Here is a 22,813-nt window from a genome sequence, read left to right as displayed (position 1 = left end):
GACTGAGCCACCCAGGCGCCCCAAAATCATTATGTATTTTAAAAAACTCAGATGTTCCCAGAGACCAGATAAACGTGGGTGTCAGATGACATTGGTAGCTAAATGAATGGCAACAGAGACAGATACCCCAATGTGTGTATAAGGTCTGACCTGGCTATGAACACTGTCAGAGCTGCTGTTTCTGCCATTTCTGGAATGGTCCGCTTTAAACTCTAGGCCCGTCCTCTGTGAGACGTGATTGCACTAGGGGCAGACCCCTAATATTGACCTTTAGCTTCATGTGTCCCAGCCCTCGCATGGCCAGCACCCTATGGGTGAGGGCTGGGTTTGTCTGGTCACACTGTCCCCCTCCCACCCTGCATGCGGAAGGTGCTCACTAAATGCTTGCTGATGGAAGGCATAGCACAAGCCCTTTCCCCTCTGAGCTCCCCCAACACCACGCTGACTCCTCCCCATCCCATGCTCTGGGGGGTGGGGTGGCACGAGTGAGTTAAAAGCCCGCAGCTGGGGGCCAACTGGGATGAAGCCCAAGCAGCTGCATGGCTACTGCTAGCCCTGTGAGTCCACCTTCCTGCCCCTCGTGTAGCAAGGGACGGGGCTGGGGGGGGCTGGGCTGGAGCTTGCTGCTCACCCTGATTTCTTTCTTTGGTCAGGTTGGAGAGGCTGAGGGTGGAATCCAAAACTGGGAGAAGAAGGAGGAGAAAGAGGAAGAGAAAGAGGGAGCAGCAGTGGCTGTCCTGATGGCTGAGGGGGCTCTGAATCCCCCTGGGGATCAGCTGTCCCAGAGGAGGAAGGAAGCCCAGGATGGGGGCCCCCAGGGGATCAAGTTGGAGTTACACCCGCTGCTGAACAGGTAAGGCAGGCTTTGTGGCCTTGCACCCGGCCTTGCTCTCTTGCCCCCACTCCCTCATCCAAGAAAGGTCAGAGCTAGCCTAAGACTTGGGCCCTGTTGGTTCTTCTGGCCTTAACCCAGTAGAGATTCTGGCTTCAATTCCCCCATCCTGTCCTAGCCTTTCAGGATCACTGACTCCAGTCACCGTGTGGAGGCCGTACCTAAATCCCATCTCCTTATTTATACTTGAAGAGGTGGGACTTCCCTGCCAGCACCTGCTGCAGGTTCTGGGCCTGGGAGGGGCTCACTGCTTCCTCCTGGCCTCTCCTATCCCCAGGTGGGCTCTATGGTTCTTCAAGAATGACCGCAGCCGAGCCTGGCAGGACAACCTGCATCTGGTCACCAAGTTTGACACCGTGGAGGACTTTTGGGCGTGAGTGTCTGTTGCTTGTAGAGGAGGCCAGAGCCAGGGGGGTCCTTCCTAGACCCTACCCCTCCAGGGAGCTGTTTCCTACACCACTTTCCAGCCCTCCCTGCGACCTCTCAGCATTTGCTGAGGGTTGAGGCTTGGTGGGTTCTGCTTGGGGGTGGGGGTCACTGGGACTAGGATCTAGGCCCCCCTGAAAACTTCTTGGGGCTTAGGGAAGAGAGTCTCAGGGGAGGAGCTGAGACGCCAGAACAGCATGGAAGCTTTTTTGTTTGTGTGTGTTGCGTCCATGAAATACAGCCAGATCAACACCAAACCATCCTGCACACCTGGAAGAGAGTCTGAGAGGCGGGAGGAGCCAGGAGTTGACCCTGACTCTGCCACTCCTTGGCTTTGTGACTCTGGACAAGTTCTTTCCCCTCTCTGAGCTGGTCTCAGCCACAAAGTGAGGATTAGGCTGCTTGATAGTGTCCATGGGTGAATCCCAAAACACCCCCTGCCCCGGCACTGGGGCTCTAAAAGCCTCCTGAGGGGTTTGGATGGTCAGGGAAGGCTCCAGGGAGAAGGTGGGATTTGACGGTTTGGGTAAGTAGAGATAGAAGAGGGCAAGGGGTTGGTGAGAAGGGTGAGTGAGCAAAGGCTTGGAGGCCTGAAGGTGGGTGGAAAACAGTGGGGTCTGGTAAGAAGTTGGGGCGGTGAGGCAGGTTGGAACCAGGCCTTAAAAAGTCTGGACTTTCAGCCTGGATTGGGGCGGGGTGGGGGGCTCTCTCCAGGATGTACAGTCACATCCAGCTGGCCAGTAAGCTCTCTTCTGGCTGTGACTACGCCCTGTTCAAGGTAAGCTCTGCCCACCCGCCCCCTCAGGCCACAGGAGGGCTGATTCTCCTCAGCTCAGCTTCTGCATTCCTCCCTCATGGGGAGTTTGGGGGTGGGGTGCCACAGACAGCCTTCCTCAGAGCCAAGGTGGGACTTCCAATCTGAGGAAATGCTATATACAGAAGCTTGGGTAGAGTGTCAGACTAGAGCTGTACTTATAGGACATTTATGAGTCTGGAAGGGGAGAGGGGAGAAGGGGGAACCAGGAAGGAGCCCAGGTTTCTGGCCTGGCTCCTGAACTAGGCATATGCATCAGAATTTCCCGAGGACACTCCTCATCAGTGTCCAGGCCCATCCCTGGAGGTGCTGACCTAGCAGGTATGTACTGTGGGGCCCTGGCATCAGTGTTTAAAGACTTCCCCAGGGGGTCTGTGCCCAGCCTGGGATGTCTGGTCTTCCACACACTAGGGTAGCCCCAGAGGCTTCCTTAATCAACCCTCCCCCTTTTGAACTCCTGCGTCAAGGAGCTCAGTTCAGTAAAAGAGACAAACATACACACATATATGACAAGGCTACAAAAGATGACCAGTGTTGAGGATCAGGGGATTGTGGGAGCTCAAAGGAGGGTCTGGGGGGTCGAGTGGCTGATGGTGGAAGCTGCCCATACAGAGGGAATGGAAGCAAGAGGGAACTTGGCCTACTGAGGCTTATTTAGGGGTCAGAGCAGCGCCTGGGAAGATGGTTGGGTCCCCACTTCCCTTTGAAGAAAGGGAGGCAGTTGATTTGTCATTCCACCTCTTAGGATGGCATTGAGCCCATGTGGGAAGATAGCAGGAATAAGAGGGGTGGCCGCTGGCTGGTCAGTCTTGCCAAGCAGCAGCGTCACAGTGAGCTGGACCGCCTGTGGCTGGAGACCGTGAGTGGAGGTTGGGAGGGGAGGGAAGGCGGGGGAGGTCCCCAAGAAAAGAGGCTGGCTGGTGTGGTGGCACCATCAAGGACAGTGGGGCAGTCCCTGTAACTGAGGTGGAGGTCTCACCATCCTTCCTTTTGGCCCCAGCTGCTGTGTCTGATCGGGGAGAGCTTTGAGGAGCACAGCCGGGAGGTGTGTGGGGCTGTCATCAACATCCGAACCAAGGGAGACAAGATTGCTGTGTGGACCAGGGAGGCAGAGAACCAGGCGGGCGTGCTGCACATTGGGTGAGTGATATCTCTGGCACAGGGTCTCTTCCAGGGGAGAAGTTGAGGGTGGTGTGGCTTGGCCTGTGAGGGAGACCTCTGGAACTCTCCATGTCAGCTCCTCTTTTTTCCTTACCCATGTATATGAGGGTTTGGAATCCAGATTTCAAGCTGTTTCCAGCAGGACTCTTTTCTTTTGTGTAAAGAGTCGTATTTTGGGTTTCCACATGGGTAAGACGTCACAAGAATGATGGTGGCTGGAACTAGGGTAGGACGTATGGGCAAAGGACCCAGGGTCCCAGGTGATCTCCAGGACTTGCTGCTGACTATTTAATTTCTTCTCCTACTCCTCCCCCAGGCGTGTGTACAAAGAGCGCCTGGGCCTCTCCACGAAGATCGTCATTGGGTACCAGGCCCATGCAGACACTGCCACCAAGAGCAACTCCCTAGCCAAGAATAAGTTTGTGGTGTGATTCAGCTGCTCCTGAGACTCTCACTCTGTGTGTGTGTGTGTGTGTGTGTGTGTGTGTGTGTGTGTGTGTGTCTGTGTGTGTCTGTCTGTCTGTCTGTAAGTAAGGGGATGCTGGGCTACAGTGCTGATGCTGGGTAGGACTAGGGGGTAGAGAACCGGGTTCTCACTTGTCCTGGAGTGAATATGAACATTGCTTAATAGGAGTTGGGGCCTAGGCATAGATCTGTGGTCAGGGAGCCATCCTGAGGATGCAGAACAGGTGGAGGAAAGCCTTGAGTTTCCTTGTTTCACCTGGGGGGTGGGCTGGGGGTGAGTCACTGGGGAAAGGAGAGCTCAGATGAAGGTGGAAAGATGGCAAGAGAACCCTACAATCCAGCACTTACTCTCTCTGCACCCCTGAGAAAGAGGCTGGGTGACCTGAGGGCCAGACTCTTCTGATTTGGGGGAGCAGGCCCAAGACCACTGACACTCTGAGAGCAGGAGCTCAAGGACAGGAGGGGGATGGGCTTTCCTCTTTGTAATCACTCTACTTTAAACCTTTATGAATTGCCTTTCATCAGATTTATAGCCTTGGAGCCTCCCCAGTATCCTGTACCTTCCCTCAAGCAGCCGTGGGTGGGGCCTCGGAAGTGGGGTTGTAGATCAAAAGGGTTGGAGGCTTACAGGCAGAACCCCACTATCTCACAGACATGTGGTGAGCTAAGGACTGAGAGAGTCCTGTGTGTCTACTTGCCCTTTCCTCAGCTGTGGCCAGGGCTGTCTGGGCCTTGCCTGCCTCAGAGTCAGGCTGAATGGAGGCGGGTAGATAGATGAGACAGGACAGTGGTGGTTAGGTTTGAGATGGATTAACTGGAAGGTGAAGAAGTTTAAGCCCCTTTCTGTTCCTGCTCCAAATAAACACTCACTTCTGAATTATTAGAATTATTTTTGAGGGTTCTAAAATTGAGTAAGATTTGGGCCCCCCAAAACCTTAATCTCCTGTCCTGCCTTGAGGGGCTCGCGTGAGACACCCCCCCCCCCCAGGGCCCAATCAGGGATCCATCTAGTATGGGGAGAGGGGTAAGATGGGAAGAGTCGGCGAGGTTTCAATGTCAGAGGGTCATTGAGCCAGGGGGTCGAGTATATGCCCCTGGCAAAACTGAAGTGTCGGGGAGCAGAGGCCGCGGCCCTCACAAGACCTAGATGTCATCAGGCCTGAGTTTGAGCCAGTGTAGGTAGAGTTAATTTCCGTTGAGTGAAAAGTGCGTCTGCTTCGATTACACTGTAATAAAATGTCCTGTGTTTTAAAAACACGATCCATATCGCCATCCCCATCTGCTCATTAGAGCATCAGTTACTCTTCTCCAGGACTGAGTTCCAACAGCAAGGCTGGGGACTGAAGTGGCGCTGGTACTGTGCCTGGTGGGGTAGGAGTAACTGAGGGTGTTCCGTACCTGCGACTTGCGGTGCCATCGTCAAGCTTCTCAGGTCCTTAGGACGCTGTCGGGGGGGAAAGAGAACGCTGCCGGCGCTCAGGGCGGAGTCAGACCTAGAGGCGGGGTTCCGAGTCGGGCAGAGGGGCGGGGCCTGCCTGGGGCGGAACCTGCCTGGGGCGGAGCCCGGAGGTCACAGACTCAGGCCTAGAGGCGGGGCTCCGAGGGCACAGAGTAGGACGGAGGCGGAGTCAGGCCTAGAGGCGGCGGGGCTTTGAGGGGACTGAGAGGGCTGGGAGCTGGGCGGTCGGGGCGCCGGGGGCGGTCCCTGCGGGGCGGGCGGGACCCGACCGGCTCTCTGTGTGGCCGCGGCCATGAAGCCGCAGCCGCCGGGCTAGGCCCCGGGCGGCTATAGCCCAGGGCGGCCCGTGGAGGGCCGGGCCAGCCCCAGCTCCGGTCCCAGGCCGGCGGGCGACTGCTCACCATGCCGGGCAAGCACCAGCACTTCCAGGAACCCGAGGTCGGCTGCTGCGGGAAATACTTCCTGTTTGGCTTCAACATTGTCTTCTGGGTGAGAGCGGGGTGGGTTTGGGCCCCGTGCTGAATTCAGGTGGCGGGAGAAGGAGGTTCAGCCCCCTACTGCAGGGGCTGGGGGGGAGGGAGGGGGACGGTCCCAAATCCTGAAGGCAGAGAGCGGTCTTTCCCCCCCATCTCCCCCCAGCCCCCATCTCTTTTTCCCACTCCACGCCCACTCCCAGGACCACTCCGGGGAACTACGGAGAGTCCCGGATTGCTGGAGGCGGGTCCCAGGCGCCGCCGGGGTAGGATGTGGGGGTGGAGTCTCCTGGTATCTTCCAGAGTCCAGGTGGAGAAAGGGGAAGGGTCCCAGGGATGCTCTTGGTGCCCCGTCGCCCATTCTCCCATCCAGCCTCATTGCTACTCTGGGGTGTGGGGTGTTCGCTGAACTCCACCCTTGTTTAGCCCACCGAGGGAAGTGTCTCCGCGAAGGGAAGGGCCGGATTCCCTCACCCAGCCTTAAGCTCCTTTGGGGGGGGGGGGGGAGCGGGGAAGGGGTGGTGTGTGGGTCTTGCTCCTCAGTGAGGAGGCTTGCAGGCTGGGGGAGGGCCAACAGCTCTAGTCCTCTGCTGGGGGCAGGAGATCTCCCCTGCTGAGACGTCCTGAGGTGGCCCTGGGGAACAGAATTCAACATTCTACAGCTGACAAAACCGAGGTTTCGCGGGCAGTTGCTGCCCCTGCCAGAGAAGGGAGCTTCAAATGCCCCTCCCCGGGTGGCATCTGTGCCCCCAGGGCCCTGCCAAGTCATCTTCCCTTCTCCCTCCCCAGTCATCTTCCCTTCTCCCTCCCCCATCCCATCTCCAAGGCTGCTTGCTGCCTCTGCAGTCTGCTCCTGCTGCCTTGTGTCAAAATGCCGGGCCCATTCTGTTTCTTTCAGCAAGACTTTGGCACCGCCCTCCACCCACGTGCTGCCCATGCAGTCGCCCCTGTGTGATGGGCCTTCTGGTTCCAGCAATGCTCAGCTCTCCAGGGTGTGGGCAATGTGCAGAGAGTACTGGTGGGGAAGTCTGGAGGCCTGGGTGTAGCAAGCAGAGCTCTGAGACTGGGCAAGTCACTTCTTTCTGGGCCTCAGCTTCCCTTCCTGGGAGTGGGGGTAATGAAGCCTGCCCCTCAGGGTTGTTAGGCCGATTAAATGAATTCTAACTTGTATTCACACAGCTATTTTATTTATTATCTATATTTTATAGATGAGGGAACAGGCACAGAGATGTTAAGTCATTTAACCTAGAACGACAGGGCCAGTAAGCACAGAGCCAAGAGGGCAGTGGGTAAAGGTGAGGCAGAGCATTGAGCATAGTGAGTCCCACCCCCCTCCCCCCAACCCCCCATGTCAAGGGGGACAGGCAAGAGAAACTCAGGCTCTTTGCAGGCACACCAACTTTTGCAGGGGAGTGGGGGTGGGGAGCCAGAGCAGGAAAGGCTGGCCTGGTGCTTGAATTTTATGTTGAGGGCAATGTAGAGCAGTGAGGGCTTCAGCGCTGGATAATGGGTCTGCTTTGGCTTTTGTACTAGAGGCAGATCTGTCTGGCTGCATGGGGAGAGTGGGTGAGAGGCATGGGGCTTGGAAGTGGGAGATCTAGGAGGAGGGCTGGGGCACAGCTAGGAGCTGGGGAGTGGGAAGTGAGGAAGGCTCCAGGGGAAGTTAGGAGGCTGAATTGACAGGACTGGGACGCTTGGAGGGCCAAGAGGGTTTCAGGTTTGGGTCAAGGTGGCTGGAGGGAGGTGCCTTTCATATAGGCTCCAAGATTTTTGTTTGTTTTAAAGGAAAGCAGACCCTGGTTGTTACCCTGCTGAGAACCTTCCCACAATTAATACAGTCCAGACTCCTCCTATGGCCTCCAGCACCCTCTGGAGTCTGGCCCTGCTGCCCTTCAGTTTATCCCTCGCACCACCAAACATGATCTTACCTCTGGGCCTCTGCCAGTCCCTCCACCTGGAATTTCCTTCTCACTACACTTTTTCGCTATTTAGACCTCAGCTAAAATATCCCCATTTTCCCTAACTGAAGCATGCCTCCACAACCCGCAGTCACTCCCCACTGCATCACTGTTTGGTTTTCTTTAAAGGATCTGTTGGTATCTGAAATTACCTTGTTTGCTCACTGTGGATTTCTCCCACTGGAGTGTAAACTCCATGAGGGCAGAGAGCTCATTTGTTCTATTTTCTGATGTATTCCCGGCACACGGAACAGGGCCTGGGACTTGGAGGTGTTTGCAGCAGGCAGTTGGACATAGGAGTCTGGAGCCAGGGAGAGGTTTGGGTGGAGATCTGGGAGATGTCGGCATCTGATGGTGTGGATAATAAGTGTGGAGGAGGAAGAAAGCAGAAGGCTGAAGGTTAAACCTGGTTGGGGGTGGGGGTGGGTGGGTGGCCATGTGCATAGGGCAGGTGAAGCAGTGAATCCTGGGAGGGAGGCTGAGAAGGAGCAGAGAGAGGATTGGTGTTGGGTAACCAAGGAGGGGTTCAGAAAGGAGAAAGTAGTAGTCAGTCACCTGTCTAAAGGCCATGGGTGGGTCAAATGGGATGAGGCAGGAGAAGTGATGTTTCGTTTCACATTCCAGATCTAGTATAGAGGTGAGGGGAAGGAAAGCTATTTCCAGAGAAGAATACAGCAGTGGGAGGAGTCTGGGGTCAGAGAGAGGAAGGCGTTAAAGTGGGTGATCATGGTGGAATTGACTGGAATTCGTGGGGGGAAGGGGAGGAGCCTATGAAAGCAGGTGGGTGGGGAAGGTCTGAAGAGGTGGGGTCACGGCCTTGTGCTGGCTGGGGCAGGAGGGACACTCTTCCTGTGGGATTGAACATCCGGGAAGCTGCCCAGTCTCAGGTTGATAGCCTTGACATCCAGGGCTCTTCCCAGTAAGGAACTGAGGCCGGATGGTGGGTTGTGCTTAGAAGGCCCAGGCAGAACTGTGGCCAGAAGTTTTCAAGGGCACAGCCACCCGCCCAGACTAGAGTCCCTCAGCTGGATCCTGCTCACATTGGGATTCCTTGTCATTCAGGGGTCTTTGCTTATGAGCTATGAAAACAGAAAATGGAGTAGGGCAACCATCACAGAGTTGGAGGGCAGTGGAATGGCCAGATTGGGAAGGAGCAGAAAGGAGGCTAGGAGCCCAGAACTCAGACAGGTCTGGTGGGAGGAGAGGCTCAGGACATAGCTGCTGCTGCTGCTGCTGCTGCTGCTTGGCAGGAGTATCCTGGCCATCCTCTGCTCCAGTTCTGAGTTCTGGGAAGGGCTAAGGTGGGTTCCATCCTCCAGGCTGTGTTTTGTGGGGGAGAAACACTGGAATGTATTCTTGGAAAGGTAGAAAGGACCCTGGACCCACCCCTCCTCCTCTCTCTCCTCCTGGCTTCCTGAAGACCCTGAGTACTAGGGGGGAGGGGGCTCTGTCCGGGTGGGGAAGGATGCTGCTCCAACCCTCAGCTCTTTGATGCTGCTTCTGCAGGTGCTGGGAGCCCTGTTCCTGGCCATTGGCCTCTGGGCCTGGGGTGAGAAGGTAAGGTGGTGCAGTAGGGCGTGGGGCTGCCATGGGTTGAGGTGGTGGGAGGATCGGGCCGACCACTTGCCTTTGCTCCCCTGGCACAGGGCGTTCTCTCTAACATCTCAGCGCTGACAGATCTGGGAGGCCTCGACCCCGTATGGCTGTTCGTAGTGGTTGGAGGTGTCATGTCAGTACTGGGCTTTGCTGGCTGCATCGGGGCCCTCCGGGAGAACACCTTCCTGCTCAAGTTTGTGAGTACACCCTCACCTAGGCCCACTGGGGACCCCAACCTCCTCCCACATCTATATAGTTAGTACTTAATAATGGGTAGTTCTATTATTACGTTATTATAACAGTAATCGTCAGAATTGTATTACCTATATAGGATTCTTTCTGCTATGACTGAAACCCAGGGGCCTAAGCATGAAAGGGTATTTATGGGCTCACTATGGGAAGCCCAGGGGTGTGCTGGGTGTCAGCACATTTGGATCTAGGGGCCACCGCAATGTCACTTGGCCTGGTCTCTCTGTTTCTCTTCTCTGTCCCTCCAGTTGGCTCCATTCCCCAAGGGGTGGAAGGATGCCCATGAATGGGTGGGGGCTAGCTTCATACTGCCCCTCCGGGAACCCCTACTAGAGGCTGAACCTCTCTCTTCCTAACCAGTCATCCAGTCTTTTTTTTTTTTTTTTTAATTTTTTAAGTTTATTTTGAGAGAGTGAGTGCAGGCATGTGCGCATGTGTGAGTGGAGGTGGGGAGGAGGGGGGGAGGGAGAGAGAGAGAAAGAAAGAGAAAGAAGAGAGAGAGAAAGAGGGAGAAAGGGAGAGATGGAAGGAAGGAAAGAATCCCAAGCAGGCTCCTTGCTGTCAGCGCGGAGCCTGAGGAGCCTGAGATGGGTTTCATCTGACTGAGAGCAGGACCTGAGTAGAAATCAAGAATCGGAAGCAGTCCCTTCTTTGCATCTCTTTGGTCCAGATTGGCTGTCTTTGGACCAATCCCTGTGGCCCTGGGAGAGGTAGCGCTCTGATTGGTGGGCTCCTCTAACAGGCTATGTCCTCTATCTGGGAATGGGGAAGGAGGTGGAGATGGCTCTGCCTGAGCCACAGGAACTAAATTAAAGGCTATGTGGAGGGTGGTTTTTCAACGAAAACAGGATGATTACCAGAGGAAGCAGAATAAGTGGGTTATAAGAGCAGTGCTGTCCTTCACCATCACAAAACAATGTTAATGGGAGAAAAGGTGGGGACTCTACACTTTCTTGGGTTGGGGTGGGGGTGGAGCTCTGCCCCGTGGCACCCGCAGGCCCTGCACCTCTGATCCCTACAATCTGTATGTCCCCCACCCCAGTTCTCCGTGTTCCTCGGCCTCATCTTCTTCCTGGAACTGGCAACAGGGATTCTGGCCTTCGTATTCAAGGACTGGATTCGAGACCAGCTCAATTTCTTCATCAACAACAATGTTAAGGCCTATCGGGACGACATTGACCTCCAGAACCTCATTGACTTTGCTCAGGAATATGTGAGTCCAGCACCAGCCTGGGCTACCTGCATGAGGCTCCTGCTGGGCAGATGTGTGAAAGAATAAGTCCCCGTGTGTGCTGGGACCATTCCTCCACCCATGCCCCGGGGAAAAGAGCCAGGAGGCCCCTGTCTGAGGGGAAGCTAGTTTACGTGATCCCTGTAGGTCCCCATTATGCCTAGTTCTGCAAGGACCCAGTGTTGGGGAACAGAGGCCAGAGACTCCAAACTGGCAGGTCGTAGGCCAAGGTTTACAATACACTTAAAGGAGAAAATTTGATATAAAAATATAAATTTCCCCTTCTAATAAACTCTGGACCCATAGTCTTGGCTGCGGTTACATTGCTGCTATCCCCTTTGCTGGTATAGGAGCTCTCTGTTTGCCATTGTCTGCCACTCTTTATTTTATTATACCTGTTGGCCCTCTTCTCTCATTTTTATTGTTTGTTTGGCCTCTGGACATGTTAGAGTTTGAGACTTTCCCCCTCAACCAAAGCTCTGCTCTTAAACTCTATACCTAACCAATGTGAAGAAGCAGTCAGTGAACAGTTCACGAGATCCTAGACACCTCCTGCCTGCACCTCCTCATCCACTCACACCCACTTACACATAGTCTCACCCAGTCACATCCACTTCCACAGTTACATGCCTTCAGGGCCGTCAACCCAAGAGACTGTTCCGGGATCCAGAGATGAACCAGAGCCGGTACCTCTTGGAGGACTTTTCAACTCAGGACAGAGCAGACATATAGTGAGGCAGTTAGGATATGATTTATTTGTTCATTCAACACAGAATTGGTACAGGTTTATTGTGTGCCAGACCCTGGGAAGGTTGCTGGGAATTCAGTGGTGAAAAAAGCTGGGACTTGTCCTCATGGGGATGGCAGTCTGGGGCAAGAGACAGATGATAAGCAAAACAGACAAATGTACGTGTGCGTGCGCACGTGTGTATACAAAATTGTGAATAGTGGTAAGAGCTGAAATGAGGAAGGGTGGAGAAGAGGAAGGCCTTGGAGAAGAAGCAGGGTTGTGGAAAGAGGGGCAGATGTTCCCCAACAGGAACATCAGTGCTGAGCAGAGCGAGAAGAGGCAGGCAGAGGCCAGGCTGTTTGCTGGGACCTGTGCACACAGAGCCGCTGGCCAGGCCTCACTCTCCCTGCTCTGCCCATAGGGGCCTATCTCTGTCTGCATTAAGCTGGTCCCTTGAGGGCTGGTTTCTGTGTTGGGTGGTCTAAGGCATGTGCTCCTGCCTCCCCTGACTCACGAGCTAGTTTCAGTGCGGCCTCACACTCACTATTGCCACGCCTAGGGAGGCAGTGCACGATATTCTGGGTAGAGGTGTTGGGGATATAGGTGCTGCCGTGGCATTTATGAAGTGTAAGGGTGTATGACGGTGACAGGGTTACCCTCTTGTCCCTGCAGAGAGGAAGAGAGAAAGTCTTCGCAAAATCTCTGGGGCAAGTGTGGGGAGACCCAGTACAGACATGGGGTTCAGTGGTACCTTCCCCCACAGGGCTTGGCCTGATACCCACTTCTCAGGGCACCCCTTCCCAGTACCCCCCTGCCCCCACCAACCTGGGCAGGAGCATAGTGATGCTCTGATGGTCTGGGCTTAGGTCTGGCCTTTCAGTTGGGAGGGTGAGGAGGGGCCCACCTGCCCAGCTGCCCCTAGACCCCCTCGTAGCACAGCCCTGCCCTGTCTCCCTGTAGCCTGGGCCTGTCTCCAAACTGGATGGGGCTCCTGGGGTGGGCCTGGCTCACCTAGGGCTCTCCTCTCGCCCCTTAGTGGTCTTGCTGCGGAGCCCGAGGGCCTAATGATTGGAACCTCAATATCTATTTCAACTGCACTGACTTGAACCCAAGCCGGGAGCGCTGCGGGGTGCCCTTCTCCTGCTGCATCCGGGACCCTGCGGTGAGTGGGATGTGGTGAGGAGGGGCAGGGGCATTGCTGTGCGCAGACCAAGTATGGAAAAAATCCACCACAGGGCTTGCTGGGCTCAGCCCTGCTCTGGGGGCCTTGGGTGCCGGGGTGGGGGTCATTTTACATGGGAGCACCCCTCCTACACTGAGGAGTTTGTGTCCGTGGGCAGCAGTGGGGCCTGCGCCCCTTCAGCAAAACCTGTCTCTATGATTGTAGTGAGGCAGCTGCCACACCGCTGGGCCGCCATGCTGGTGTGGTCGGGCGTGGGGCTTCTGACCCCTTGTATGGCTTTCTTCAGAGCAGAAACTTCTCCTGGTGACTTCTCTCCCAGCACAGTTCACCTGGGACACTGAGGGCCAGGATTCTTCCCATTCTTAGAAAACACGAGCAGGCAGGATTCCTAAACAGGAGGCAGCTCAGGCTGGCGTTTGTAGCCATGTGTCCTGGCACCAAGGAAAGAGGTGTGTGGGCCTCTGTGAGCCTTGTCTAGGAGTGGTGGGCATGGCGGAGTCCATGGTTCCATCTGCTTCCCCTGAGAAGCAAGAACCACTCCAGTGCTGGGTGTCATGGGCCCCCGTGGGATATCCCCTCACCAACTCGCTTATTGGCCTATTTCTCCTCAGGAAGATGTCCTCAACACCCAGTGTGGCTACGATGTCCGGCTCAAGCTGGTGAGAGGGGTGGGGACAGAGTTGGGGGCATTGGGATGGAAAGGGCAGCCTCCCATAAGCTCCTCTGTGAGGTCTCAGGAATTCTGTGGGGGAGGGGGTACTGAGTCCTAGGAACCATCCAGGCATCTAGAGCTTGGTACTTCCAAACATGGGGGCAGTGGACCCATGAGCACAGACACAAGTGTGTTTGCTTGTTGCAGCTCTTTGTCGAGCACCCATTGGTGCTCACACCTGGCAGTGCCCTAGATGCTAGGGATTCATGGTCATGAGCTAGGTAGACAGAGCCCCTGTTCTCAAGGAGCTCCCACACTAGTAGAGGGAGAAAGAAAGAAAGCTAATGGATAAATACATGTGAACAGTAATGTGACAATTTCAACCAAGAGCTTGAATGCAAATAAAGTAAGGGAGGTTGATAGGATTGGGGCCGGGTGGTCAGGGAAGACCTCCTGAAGGAGGGGGCATCTGTTCCGAGATTCTGATGACCAGAAGGAATCTGTCATGCAAAGGCCCTGTGGTAGAGCTCCATCCAGGCAGCAGGTGCAAAGGTGTAAGACCCTGGGGTGGAGACAAGCTTGGCAGTCTAGGCTGAGAGGAGGCCTATGGGGGTGGGTGGGCCAAGCCCCTTGCCTGTGTGTCCCCAGGAGCTGGAGCAGCAGGGCTCCATCCACACCAAAGGCTGTGTGGGCCAGTTTGAGAAGTGGCTGCAGGACAACCTGATCGTTGTGGCTGGGGTCTTTGTGGGCATCGCCCTCCTCCAGGTACTGACTCAGCACAGCATGCCCCCCCACACCCTTGCCCTGCCGGCAGACTTTCCCTCACTTGCCTCTTTGTCCTACAGATCTTTGGTATCTGCCTGGCCCAGAACCTTGTGAGTGACATCAAGGCAGTGAAGGCCAACTGGTGAGGCTGCCACACTGGCCATGGCCACCTGCCTGGCCTACCCAGGGACCCGCCCCCCACCCCTTCCCCTGCCACTATACCCATGATGGGCAAGGCTATGGTATTTCCGCTCCATAGGGAGCTTGAGTGTGTGTGCGCTGTGCACCTGTAGAGAAAGCTGTGTGCCTCTGCCCGGGCTGCCTGTCCTGGAGCTGTGTGCATGGAGGGCAGGTGTGTGTGTGTGAGTGTGCACAGGGAGCCACCATTGCGGCTGTTGTTGGGTGGTGGGCTCTCCAGGGGACTAGGAATGGCCCAGCTAAGAGGGTCCAGGCCTGGTGGGGTGAGGTGGGGTGGGAGGGGCCCCCCGCCCAGGCTGAGACACACGTCTGTGTGCGTGGCTACTAGGGCAGGCTTGGGGCCTGCTGTTGCTGGGGACACAGCCTCATGCAGCCTCAGAGCTGTCTTCTCTACTAGCTGTGACCTTGACCCTGCCAGAAGCCCCCTTTGGCCTCAATGTCTCAGACTTTAAAATGGGTCCAAGAATTTTTTCTCCCTCGCTTGCCTCTCAGGATCAAACATGATGATGGCTACAAACTACTCAAATAAACAAAACCTTGAAAACCACTGGCTTACGCCCACCATCTCGGAGGTTCTGTCAGCGGCAGGGCCTCAGCAGTACTCTCCACCTGGGGCCCCGGCCCGGATGCACCCTGCCAGCGTGTTTTCTTGGCCTAGGCAGTGTATACAATTGAGCCAACCTTTAAAACTTGGTGTATTTCACATAAAAGTCCAGCTCCCCAGCATCTTGTGAAGAATGGCCATTTGGCCACAACGGCTCTTCAGTGGCATCATCTCCTGGGACATATGCTTCCCGTTCTCTGCCTGGCCTGTTCTGCTCACCTAAGTGCCCTGCCTGACCCTGTAGGCTGGGAGTTGGCCTCCCCCACCTCTGCAGGGTTTTCCCCTGCAAATGCTGCGAGGCTGCTGTGGGCCAAGCCCGGATTGAAGCATGGGAGTGAGAAGAATGGGGAGGCTGGAGCCTGCCCCGAAGAGGCCACAGCCTGGGAGGGGTCTGGTCCTCCTGGGGACTAAGATGGGTGCCAGCGTGCCCAGGAGAGGGGCCGAGGGGTGGGATGGAGATCGGGAAGGTTTTGGGAAGGAGTAGCTGGAAGCCTGAGCTTGGCACCCATGGGGATAGGGGGAGCCAGGTTTGGGGGCCATTGATGGTTTTGACTCCTAGGCTCCCTTGGAATCCAGTTCAAAAATCTTCCTGGTGGCCTGCAGAGCTGCTTCATGGCCACCAGAGTGCGCATCAGCACAGCATTACCTGCGTCCAGCTTTCCTAGGGCAACCTCATCCAAGGTACGGCCCTGTGCCTGGTGTGTCCACCCTGCTTACTAGCTCTTTGGGGTTCAGGGAATTTATAGACTTCTAAAGGACTAAAATGGCTCAGATTTGGGAAGTCTGGCTGCTGCTTTCAGATCTGCACAAAGGGGGTATATGGAGTGACTGTCCATCCCCCTGCATTTGTGGATGAAAGGAGAGGTTTGGGCTAGTTCATAGATCTCTAACTTAGATGCCCTCAGGGCCAGGTGGGTTATAAAAACAAATAAAGTGGGCCTTTGCGTTGTGAGGCCTTTGTAGTGCAACTTTGATTTTCCCCACTATTACTGGAGATGGGACACAGAGACCGCTTCATAATGAGAAATATTTGCATGATTGAGTCGCTAATGGCAACTGGCTTTGAGTTACAATGGGTGTGGTGGGGACTGTGGCAAAGCAGTTTCCCACCTGAAATTCGTGGCTGTCATTCAGCTGTAGCTAATTACTGTAAAGTGGGAATGTGGGTCTAATGTGAGACATCTGGAGAAGCCAAAGAGCCAGAGTTTTATGTGAAATATCTTAATTTTTAAGTTGTTGGCAACTAATGAAAAAACGTTTTGAACGCTGCTAGCCAAACAAAAGGTGTGGGGGCCAGCTTTGGGCCCTGTGCCACTGTGGATCCCTCTGGAGCAGTCACCCGTGGGTCTCTGGCCGCTCTGCGATTCAGGCCTTCTAGGAGCTGCTGCAGGTGGGCGGGGTGTGGGTCATGTGCCCAGCACTGTGGCTCCCAGATGCAGGCTGGACTGTGTCCTCAGGCCTCCGAAAGACACAGGTCGGGCGGGTGGTTTATACATGCTACAATAAATGCAGCTCACGATATTGTGCGTGTGTCTTGTGGTCTCTGATTTTAAATGTTTTCCTTTTCATTTTCCCTCAAACCTCGCAACACCTTGTGAGGTGGAGAGTCCTTTCCTGATGAGGAAACTGGCTCAGGGGAACGAGTTGCCCAGAGCACACAGCCGAGAAGAGGCACCCAGGTCTGACCCCTCTTGGTCTTGCACTGCACCAGTCCTGCCCTTCTGCCGAGTCTAGGTGAAACCTGCACACTTGAAATGCCAACTAGTGAGAGGCAGTAAACTATCACTCCCCAAGTGTGAGCTGAGCATCTGCTTAGGGGTGGGGAAGTAGAGAAGAAAAGGTCAAGGTCCTGGCGCTTGTGCTGCATTCTTGTGCAGGAGACACAAACACAAGTAGGCACATAAACATTTATGCTAGTAGTATACGCTATGAAAAGAGGGATGGCTAGACAGTGACAGTTGGGTGCCTGGGAGAAGGGACCCCTTAATGGGCTGGTGGGAGGGGCTGCCATCTCTGGGAAGCTCCAGGGGAATAGTGTTCTAGGTTTTGGTGCCAGTTTCCCTAGAGGTCCTGAAGCTGGGGTGGGCTTGGCATGAAGGAGCCTGGGGTGCTGAAGAGGGGGGGTGGTTGAGAGGCAGAGGGAAGTGGTAGAACCAGAATATATTTGGCAATGGGACTGATGAGATGGGATAGGTATGACTGGTAGGAGTGGCTGTGACTTTGGCTGGGGACCCAGAATTCTCCAAAGCTCAGTTTTGCTATATGATATCCATCTGTCCATCTTCCATTCACCATTCACCCACTTACCCACCCACCCACCCACCAATCCATCCACCCATCCACCCATCCATCCACCCACCCACCCATCCATCCATCTATCCACTGCCCCCACCCACCACCATCCACTCAGGCCCTGGCTGGAGGCTGGGATTAGCAAGACAGCTCAAACTTGCCCTTGTCCTGGAGCCCACAGTCTCTTGGCAGGGACAGATGGAACAATTGCTAGTGGCATAATGTGTATGTGGTGACAGCACTTCATGCTGGTTAGAGACATGTTTCCTGTCCCCAAAGTGGAAGCTGGAGCAGTTCTCTTCCTTGTGCTGAGGAGTCCCTACCCAGAAGGGGATCTGTCCAGATGTGTAGAAAACACAAGGAAGCTTATAAGGCCACCCCCTGCCCATCCCTCTAGGTGGGTCCCTAGGCCATGGGAACCAAGGTCACCCACCCTCTGTCAGGGAGGAGTGCACGTTAGTGACGACAAAGGTGGCCATCTTCTTGCAGCCTGGGAGCCTCACATAGCCCTGGGCCTGCATTGTCTAACCGGAGGAATGCTGCTGGCAGCCTCTGGCATCAGCTTGGCGGGAGGGCATCCTGTGACATCCGTCTACTCCAGAGTGGGGAACTGGAAAGCAAAGAGAGATCCTGGACTGGTGAATTCTTGTTGAGGAGGTCAGGTGGGCTAAGGAGGCTGGGGTAGGGTTTCCTTTCAGAAGATGGCCAGTGAGGCCAAGGTAGTGCGTACCTTGGAGGGAGCCACTCCCAGTGATCACCAGAGGGCACCAGAGCACAGTCCATGCAGTGCAGCAGAATCAGCTGGGGACAGGGAGGGGCTGCAGGTGTGGGCGTCATCGCAGGGGAGGCCCCTGTGGCTGAGCAAGTCCATTCCGTGGTTCCAGAGACCTAGAGGTGACCCTGTCGGTGCTAAATCCAGGCATTGCCACCGTCTGGACTCTTCTCCAAGGACTCAGAGCCAATGACATTGCCTGAGCCCACCTTTAGGCCCCTGCACGCTGTGGGTGGGGGTGGGGGTAGCTTCCTCTAGGAGGTCCAGGCAACATGTTCCAACACATATATCTCCATTCACTCATTCAGATTTACTGAGCACCTACATATCGATATGTCAGACACTGTAGGACAAGGATACATAAGGAACAAAATGAAGATCTCCCCACCCTGTGCTGCTCACAGTCCAGACCAAGGGTCGGCAGTCTTTGTCGACAAAGGGCCAAATAGTAAACATTTTAAGCTTTCAGGGCATACAACCGTCACTCAACTCTGCTTTATGGTAGAAAGGAGCTCTTGGGGCACCTGGGTGGCTCAGTCGGTTGAGGGTCCGACTTTGGCTCAGGTCATGATCTCGCAGTTCATGAGGTCGAGCCCTGCATCGGACTCTGTGCTGACCGCTCAGATCCTGGAGCCTGCTTCGGATTCTGGGTCTTCCTCTCTCTCTGCCTCTTCCCTGCTCATGCTCTGTCTCTGTCTCTCAAAAATGAATAAACGTTAAAAAAAAATTTTTTTTTTTTAAAGAAAGGAGCTCTTAACAAAACAAACAAATGGGCATGGCAGTGATCTAATAAAATTTCCTGGACACTGAAATTTGAATTTCATATAATTTCCATGTGTCACAAAATATTATCCCTCTTTTGATAATCAACCATTAAAAAACATAAAACCATTCTTAGCTCTGGAGCTACATGAAAACAGGCAGTGGGCAGGGCTCTTTCCCTGGGCTAGAGCTGCCCACCCCACCTAGGAAGGAAGAAAATACCACACAGTGAGCGTTGAATGAGGCACTCACAGGGGAGGAGGTGTGTGAGTGCTATGGGAATATCAGAGAGAGTAGGCGGCCTTGGGGGTGTGGGGGTTGGGGGTGGGCCTTGGTATTAAATGGGGTGGTCAGAGAGTGGTCTTGCTTTCTATGAAAAAGCAAGATGGAGCAAAGACTTTTAATTTTGAATTATTTTGATAGCATAGGTAAAATAGGAACACAATCTACTTTAGAAAATGGATGAAACTAAAACTAAATTACTGCCCCATTCCATTCCCCTCCCGTGCCTTTCTCCCTTGTCATCACAGCTGTGAACTATAGATCCTTCCGGACATTTTTACATTTTTAAAATCTTGCACTCATATTACATACACAGGGAAAAGGTTCGGTATCATTGTGTGTGTGTTTGAAGCGGCAGGATACTGCCCCTGTCTTGCTGCAGCTTGCTTTTCCAACCCCCACAATGTGTTTTGAAGACTTAGTCATGTCTGTGCGTGTAAAGCTGCTTCATTCCATGTAACTGTAGGGGTGTTTCCCTGAGTGACTGCTGGGGTGTTTCCCTGCAGGGGCAAGCCGTGTTTTGCCTCCCTGTCCCTCACCTGATGGATGGTGATAATCAAGCTGTTTCCACTTGGGCTCCACTCCCGGGCTCTGGTTAGAGGCGAAGCCAAGCCCTCTCTCCTGGGGTTTAGGCTGGAGTGGCCACTGATTCACTGGACGAGAGGACAGGGCTACAGAGAAGGGTGGCCTCAAGTCAGGGCTGATGGCAGAGTTGACCCCAGCAGGTCCCTTCCTGGGCCTGGGGCCTCATTTCTGCTCCTCAGCCCAGGCATTAGCCTGATGGGCGGAGTTTTGCATCTGGGGGCCTGGAACTCAGCCCATCCGAGGTGTGAAAGACACAATTAGCCCCTTGGCAGTGTTGCCGTGGTAATGCCTACCTGGTCCCCTGTGCAGCTACACAGACAGATGGGGACATCAGTAACCTGTATACAGAGGGGCCTCTGCTGTGGCCCAAAGCTCTAGTCCCTGGCAGAGGCTTAGGTGCCTGGGAGCCTGGAGACACCTGGACACCTGGGTCCTGCCTCCAGGAATGATCCTCTGGAAATCAGCTCTCAGCTCTGCCTCCTGATCAGGTCAAACTGTCCCCCGGCTGCTCCAGCATGCCCCCAGCTCCCACTGTGGGAGTCTCCCGGGAATCATGCCTGGGGAGAGGGGGTTCTGGGCAGGGGGGCCACATGGAATGTGGTGGTTTGCCTGCCAGCCAACATTTGCAGGTATCTGTGTGTGCCCGGCCGTGCTGCTGGGTGCCCCGAATTTGGCAACAGCTCCAACACTATTTCTGTCCTGAGGGGGCTCAGGGTCCAGTGGGAGATTCAGGCAGGTGAGTCACCAGTCTTGACAAGTGATTTATGTGTTTGAATAGGTGGTGCAGGCATGTGGTTAAAAACCGCAAATGGCATGGAAGGATATGTGCAAATCCCTTCTGGCCCCTGTCTCCTGGTCACCTTCTCCTCCCCGGAGGCAGCCACTATTGTTAGTCCCCTGCCAGCCTAGTCCTCCCAGAGATGGTCTATGCATTCAAAAGCAGATCTCCTCAAGAAACAAAGCAAGCCCAAACCCAATCCACATACTGCGCGACTGGCGCCTCTAACAGAATCTTCTGTCTGCCTTTTTCACTGCCCAGCATTTCTGGGAGATAATTACATATCAGTATGTATAGATCCACCCAATTCTTTTCAACAATAGCAAACCGATAATAATGGTGAGAACTTACACTTATTATGTGCTAGATGCTCCTCTAAGCACTTTATTTATATTAACTGATCTACTTCCCCAAACAGCCTGGAGATGGGCACTCTGCTTATCTCACTCCACGGGCGAGGAGGCCGGGATGCCCCACTGTGTGATGAGGCCTCATGGACTTTCTCGGCCACTCCTGATGGACATGCAGGATGTTTCCAGGCAGCGAACACTCTTGTACTTTTGTCTTTGCACAGTTATATCTCAGAGGATAAGTGCCTGGAAGCGAATGGCCTGGGTTAAAGGGCATGTGCATTTTTAATTTAAATAGCTATTGCCAAATTGCCCTCTGAAGTGATCACACCCATTTACATAAAGCCGCACCTGCCCCTCCCGCTCCCAGCAGCCAGGGCCAGCGCCGCCTTTATCCAGCTTTTCTATCTTTGCCAATCTGATAGAAGGAAATGATCTCTCCTTGTGGTTTTCCTTTGCATTGCCCTTATAAGAGGTCAAGCGTCTTTTCATACAGAACAGCACCATCTGGCATAGCCAGAATTGAGCAGTGCAAGGTCTATAAGAGGCCTGGAAGCCAAGAGGGGGTGATTTTTCTGTTGGGGGTGAGTTTGGAGACAGAGATCTCTGAACTGGTCCTTGGGGTGTGGGGCAGACACAGGGAGGGCACCTTTGGCAGAGGGAGGGCCTGAGCGAAGACTCAGGGGGCGTCTTATTTGTCCAGGTCTGAGGATGCCCCTCTTCTCAGCAGAGTCACCCTGCTTCCTGAGTCCCTAATCCCCAGCCAGGCTGTTTCCTCTTCTCCCTCACACAGCTTGAGCTAAAGCTTGGTGCCTGGGGTCCCTGCCCCAACCGGGGGCTTCTTGTAGGATCTCTAGAGGGAGCTTCTCTTTCCACCCCACCATGCCTTTAGTGAGGTAGCTGGCCTAGGCTGCTTCCCCTGCCCCTCCCACCCGTCTCTGCCTCCAGCCGGGCGGCCCGGTGAGCGTACATCCTCATTAGCACGGTTCAGTGGCCAGCACTGGTAATTGATCTCCCTCCGGCCCAGTGTGGACGGCGGCTAATGGGGATGAATGTGGCAGGAGGTGCCGCCAAGGGACACTCACCCGGAGGCCTGCAAGGGGTGGAGAGGTGGGCAGGAGATGGAGATGCCTGGAGCAGACCTGTGATTCAGATGGGGAATCTGCAGGTGTCTCTGCCCACCCACCAAGGCTGCCATCTGGCCTTCAACCCAGGCACTGGGGCAAGATGAACTCACAGGTGGGCAGAGGGGCTCTCAAATTTAGCTGCCTGCTGGGGTAGGCCAGTCTAGGAGGCAGGACTGGAGTTCTGGGATGGCATCGCAGGAAGGCATTGGGGCCCTAAGGTAAGGTAGGCAGTGTCCTCAATTAGTCATGTCCGGGGGAGGGAGAGAGACATTCCAAAGCAGGACCAGGCAGCCATGGGGCCTACTGGAAACAAGGATTCCATTGCATAATCAATACACAAATCTTTATTAAGTGCTTACTGTATGCCAGGCTCTGGGTAGGGGCAAGGGGACCAAAACAATCAAGACCTTCTTCGTGGGTGGTGGGGGCGGGGGAGGGGGTGATAGAGAGTAACTAGATGGTAAAACTTAAGATGGTAATAAGCGAGGACAAGCGCTCAGAAATAAACAGGGTTATGTGATATAGTGACTGAATGAGGTGGCCCTTTAGGAAGAGCCTGAGGAGGCCTCCCTGAGGAAGCAACATGTGAACTGAGACCTGAACAATGAGAAGGAAAAGCGTTCCAGGCAAAGGAAATAGGCAGTGTGAAGGTCCTCAGGTGGGAACAAACTTGGGATGTTTGAGGAATAAGAAAGGGCCAGTGTGGCTGGCTCAGTTGGTAGAGCATGTGACTCTTGATCTTGGGGTCATGAGTTCAAGCCCCATATTGGGAGTAGAGATTACATACAAATTAAAAAAAAATTTTTTTTTTAATGTTTTTTAAAAGAAGAGACCAGGGTGGTTGGAGTGTGGCCCATGAGCAGGAGATGAGCTGAGAAACTGGTGGCAATAAAGGCAAGGAGGGTCATAGTCAAGACCAGAAGCCGAGCTGCCAGGTCTACAGGGTCATGGTGGGTCAGACCCCTTTCCCGAGGTGGTGTGGGCCATACACCAGTGCTGCCTGGGTCTG

The 22,813-nt window shown here is 54.5% G+C and overlaps 2 protein-coding genes across 3 annotated transcripts; both read left to right on the top strand.

Moving 5' to 3' along the window:
* Positions 1–296: 296 nt before the first annotated feature.
* On the top strand, positions 297–3,724 carry EIF4E1B (eukaryotic translation initiation factor 4E family member 1B). Its single transcript, XM_007085558.1, has 7 exons — positions 297–314; positions 654–853; positions 1,170–1,265; positions 2,033–2,096; positions 2,878–2,991; positions 3,133–3,272; positions 3,610–3,724. The coding sequence occupies exons 1-7, from the start codon at positions 297–299 to the stop codon at positions 3,722–3,724; spliced, it is 747 nt and encodes a 248-aa protein (XP_007085620.1).
* Positions 3,725–5,402: 1,678 nt separating this feature from the next.
* On the top strand, positions 5,403–15,023 carry TSPAN17 (tetraspanin 17). Of its 2 annotated transcripts, XM_042991747.1 has the most exons (9): positions 5,403–5,706; positions 9,155–9,205; positions 9,295–9,441; positions 10,536–10,706; positions 12,491–12,616; positions 13,249–13,296; positions 13,938–14,054; positions 14,135–14,196; positions 14,745–15,023. In XM_042991747.1, the coding sequence occupies exons 1-9, from the start codon at positions 5,620–5,622 to the stop codon at positions 14,779–14,781; spliced, it is 846 nt and encodes a 281-aa protein (XP_042847681.1). In that variant the 5' UTR covers positions 5,403–5,619; the 3' UTR covers positions 14,782–15,023. The 2 variants fall into 2 exon arrangements, with proteins under 2 accessions (XP_042847681.1, XP_042847684.1); XM_042991750.1 differs by lacking the exon at positions 13,938–14,054.
* The last annotated feature ends 7,790 nt before the right edge of the window (positions 15,024–22,813 follow it).

This window comes from Panthera tigris, chromosome A1, assembly GCF_018350195.1.
Source record: "Panthera tigris isolate Pti1 chromosome A1, P.tigris_Pti1_mat1.1, whole genome shotgun sequence".
Taxonomy (NCBI): domain Eukaryota; kingdom Metazoa; phylum Chordata; class Mammalia; order Carnivora; family Felidae; genus Panthera; species Panthera tigris.
The sequence above is the reverse complement of the archived record's forward strand: the minus strand, read 5'-3'. Positions and strand labels throughout refer to the sequence as shown.

Excerpts from the sequence above, each read along its gene's own strand:
- EIF4E1B (XM_007085558.1), top strand. Across the intron at positions 2,992-3,132 it reads ACCGCCTGTGGCTGGAGACC|CTGCTGTGTCTGATCGGGGA; the intron begins GTGAGTGGAGGT and ends TTTTGGCCCCAG. Across the intron at positions 3,273-3,609 it reads GCGGGCGTGCTGCACATTGG|GCGTGTGTACAAAGAGCGCC; the intron begins GTGAGTGATATC and ends CTCCTCCCCCAG.
- TSPAN17 (XM_042991747.1), top strand. The coding sequence starts at position 5,620 with ATGCCGGGCAAGCACCAGCACTTCCAGGAACCCGAGGTCGGCTGCTGC. Across the intron at positions 5,707-9,154 it reads GCTTCAACATTGTCTTCTGG|GTGCTGGGAGCCCTGTTCCT; the intron begins GTGAGAGCGGGG and ends CTGCTTCTGCAG. Across the intron at positions 13,297-13,937 it reads ACGATGTCCGGCTCAAGCTG|GAGCTGGAGCAGCAGGGCTC; the intron begins GTGAGAGGGGTG and ends GTGTGTCCCCAG.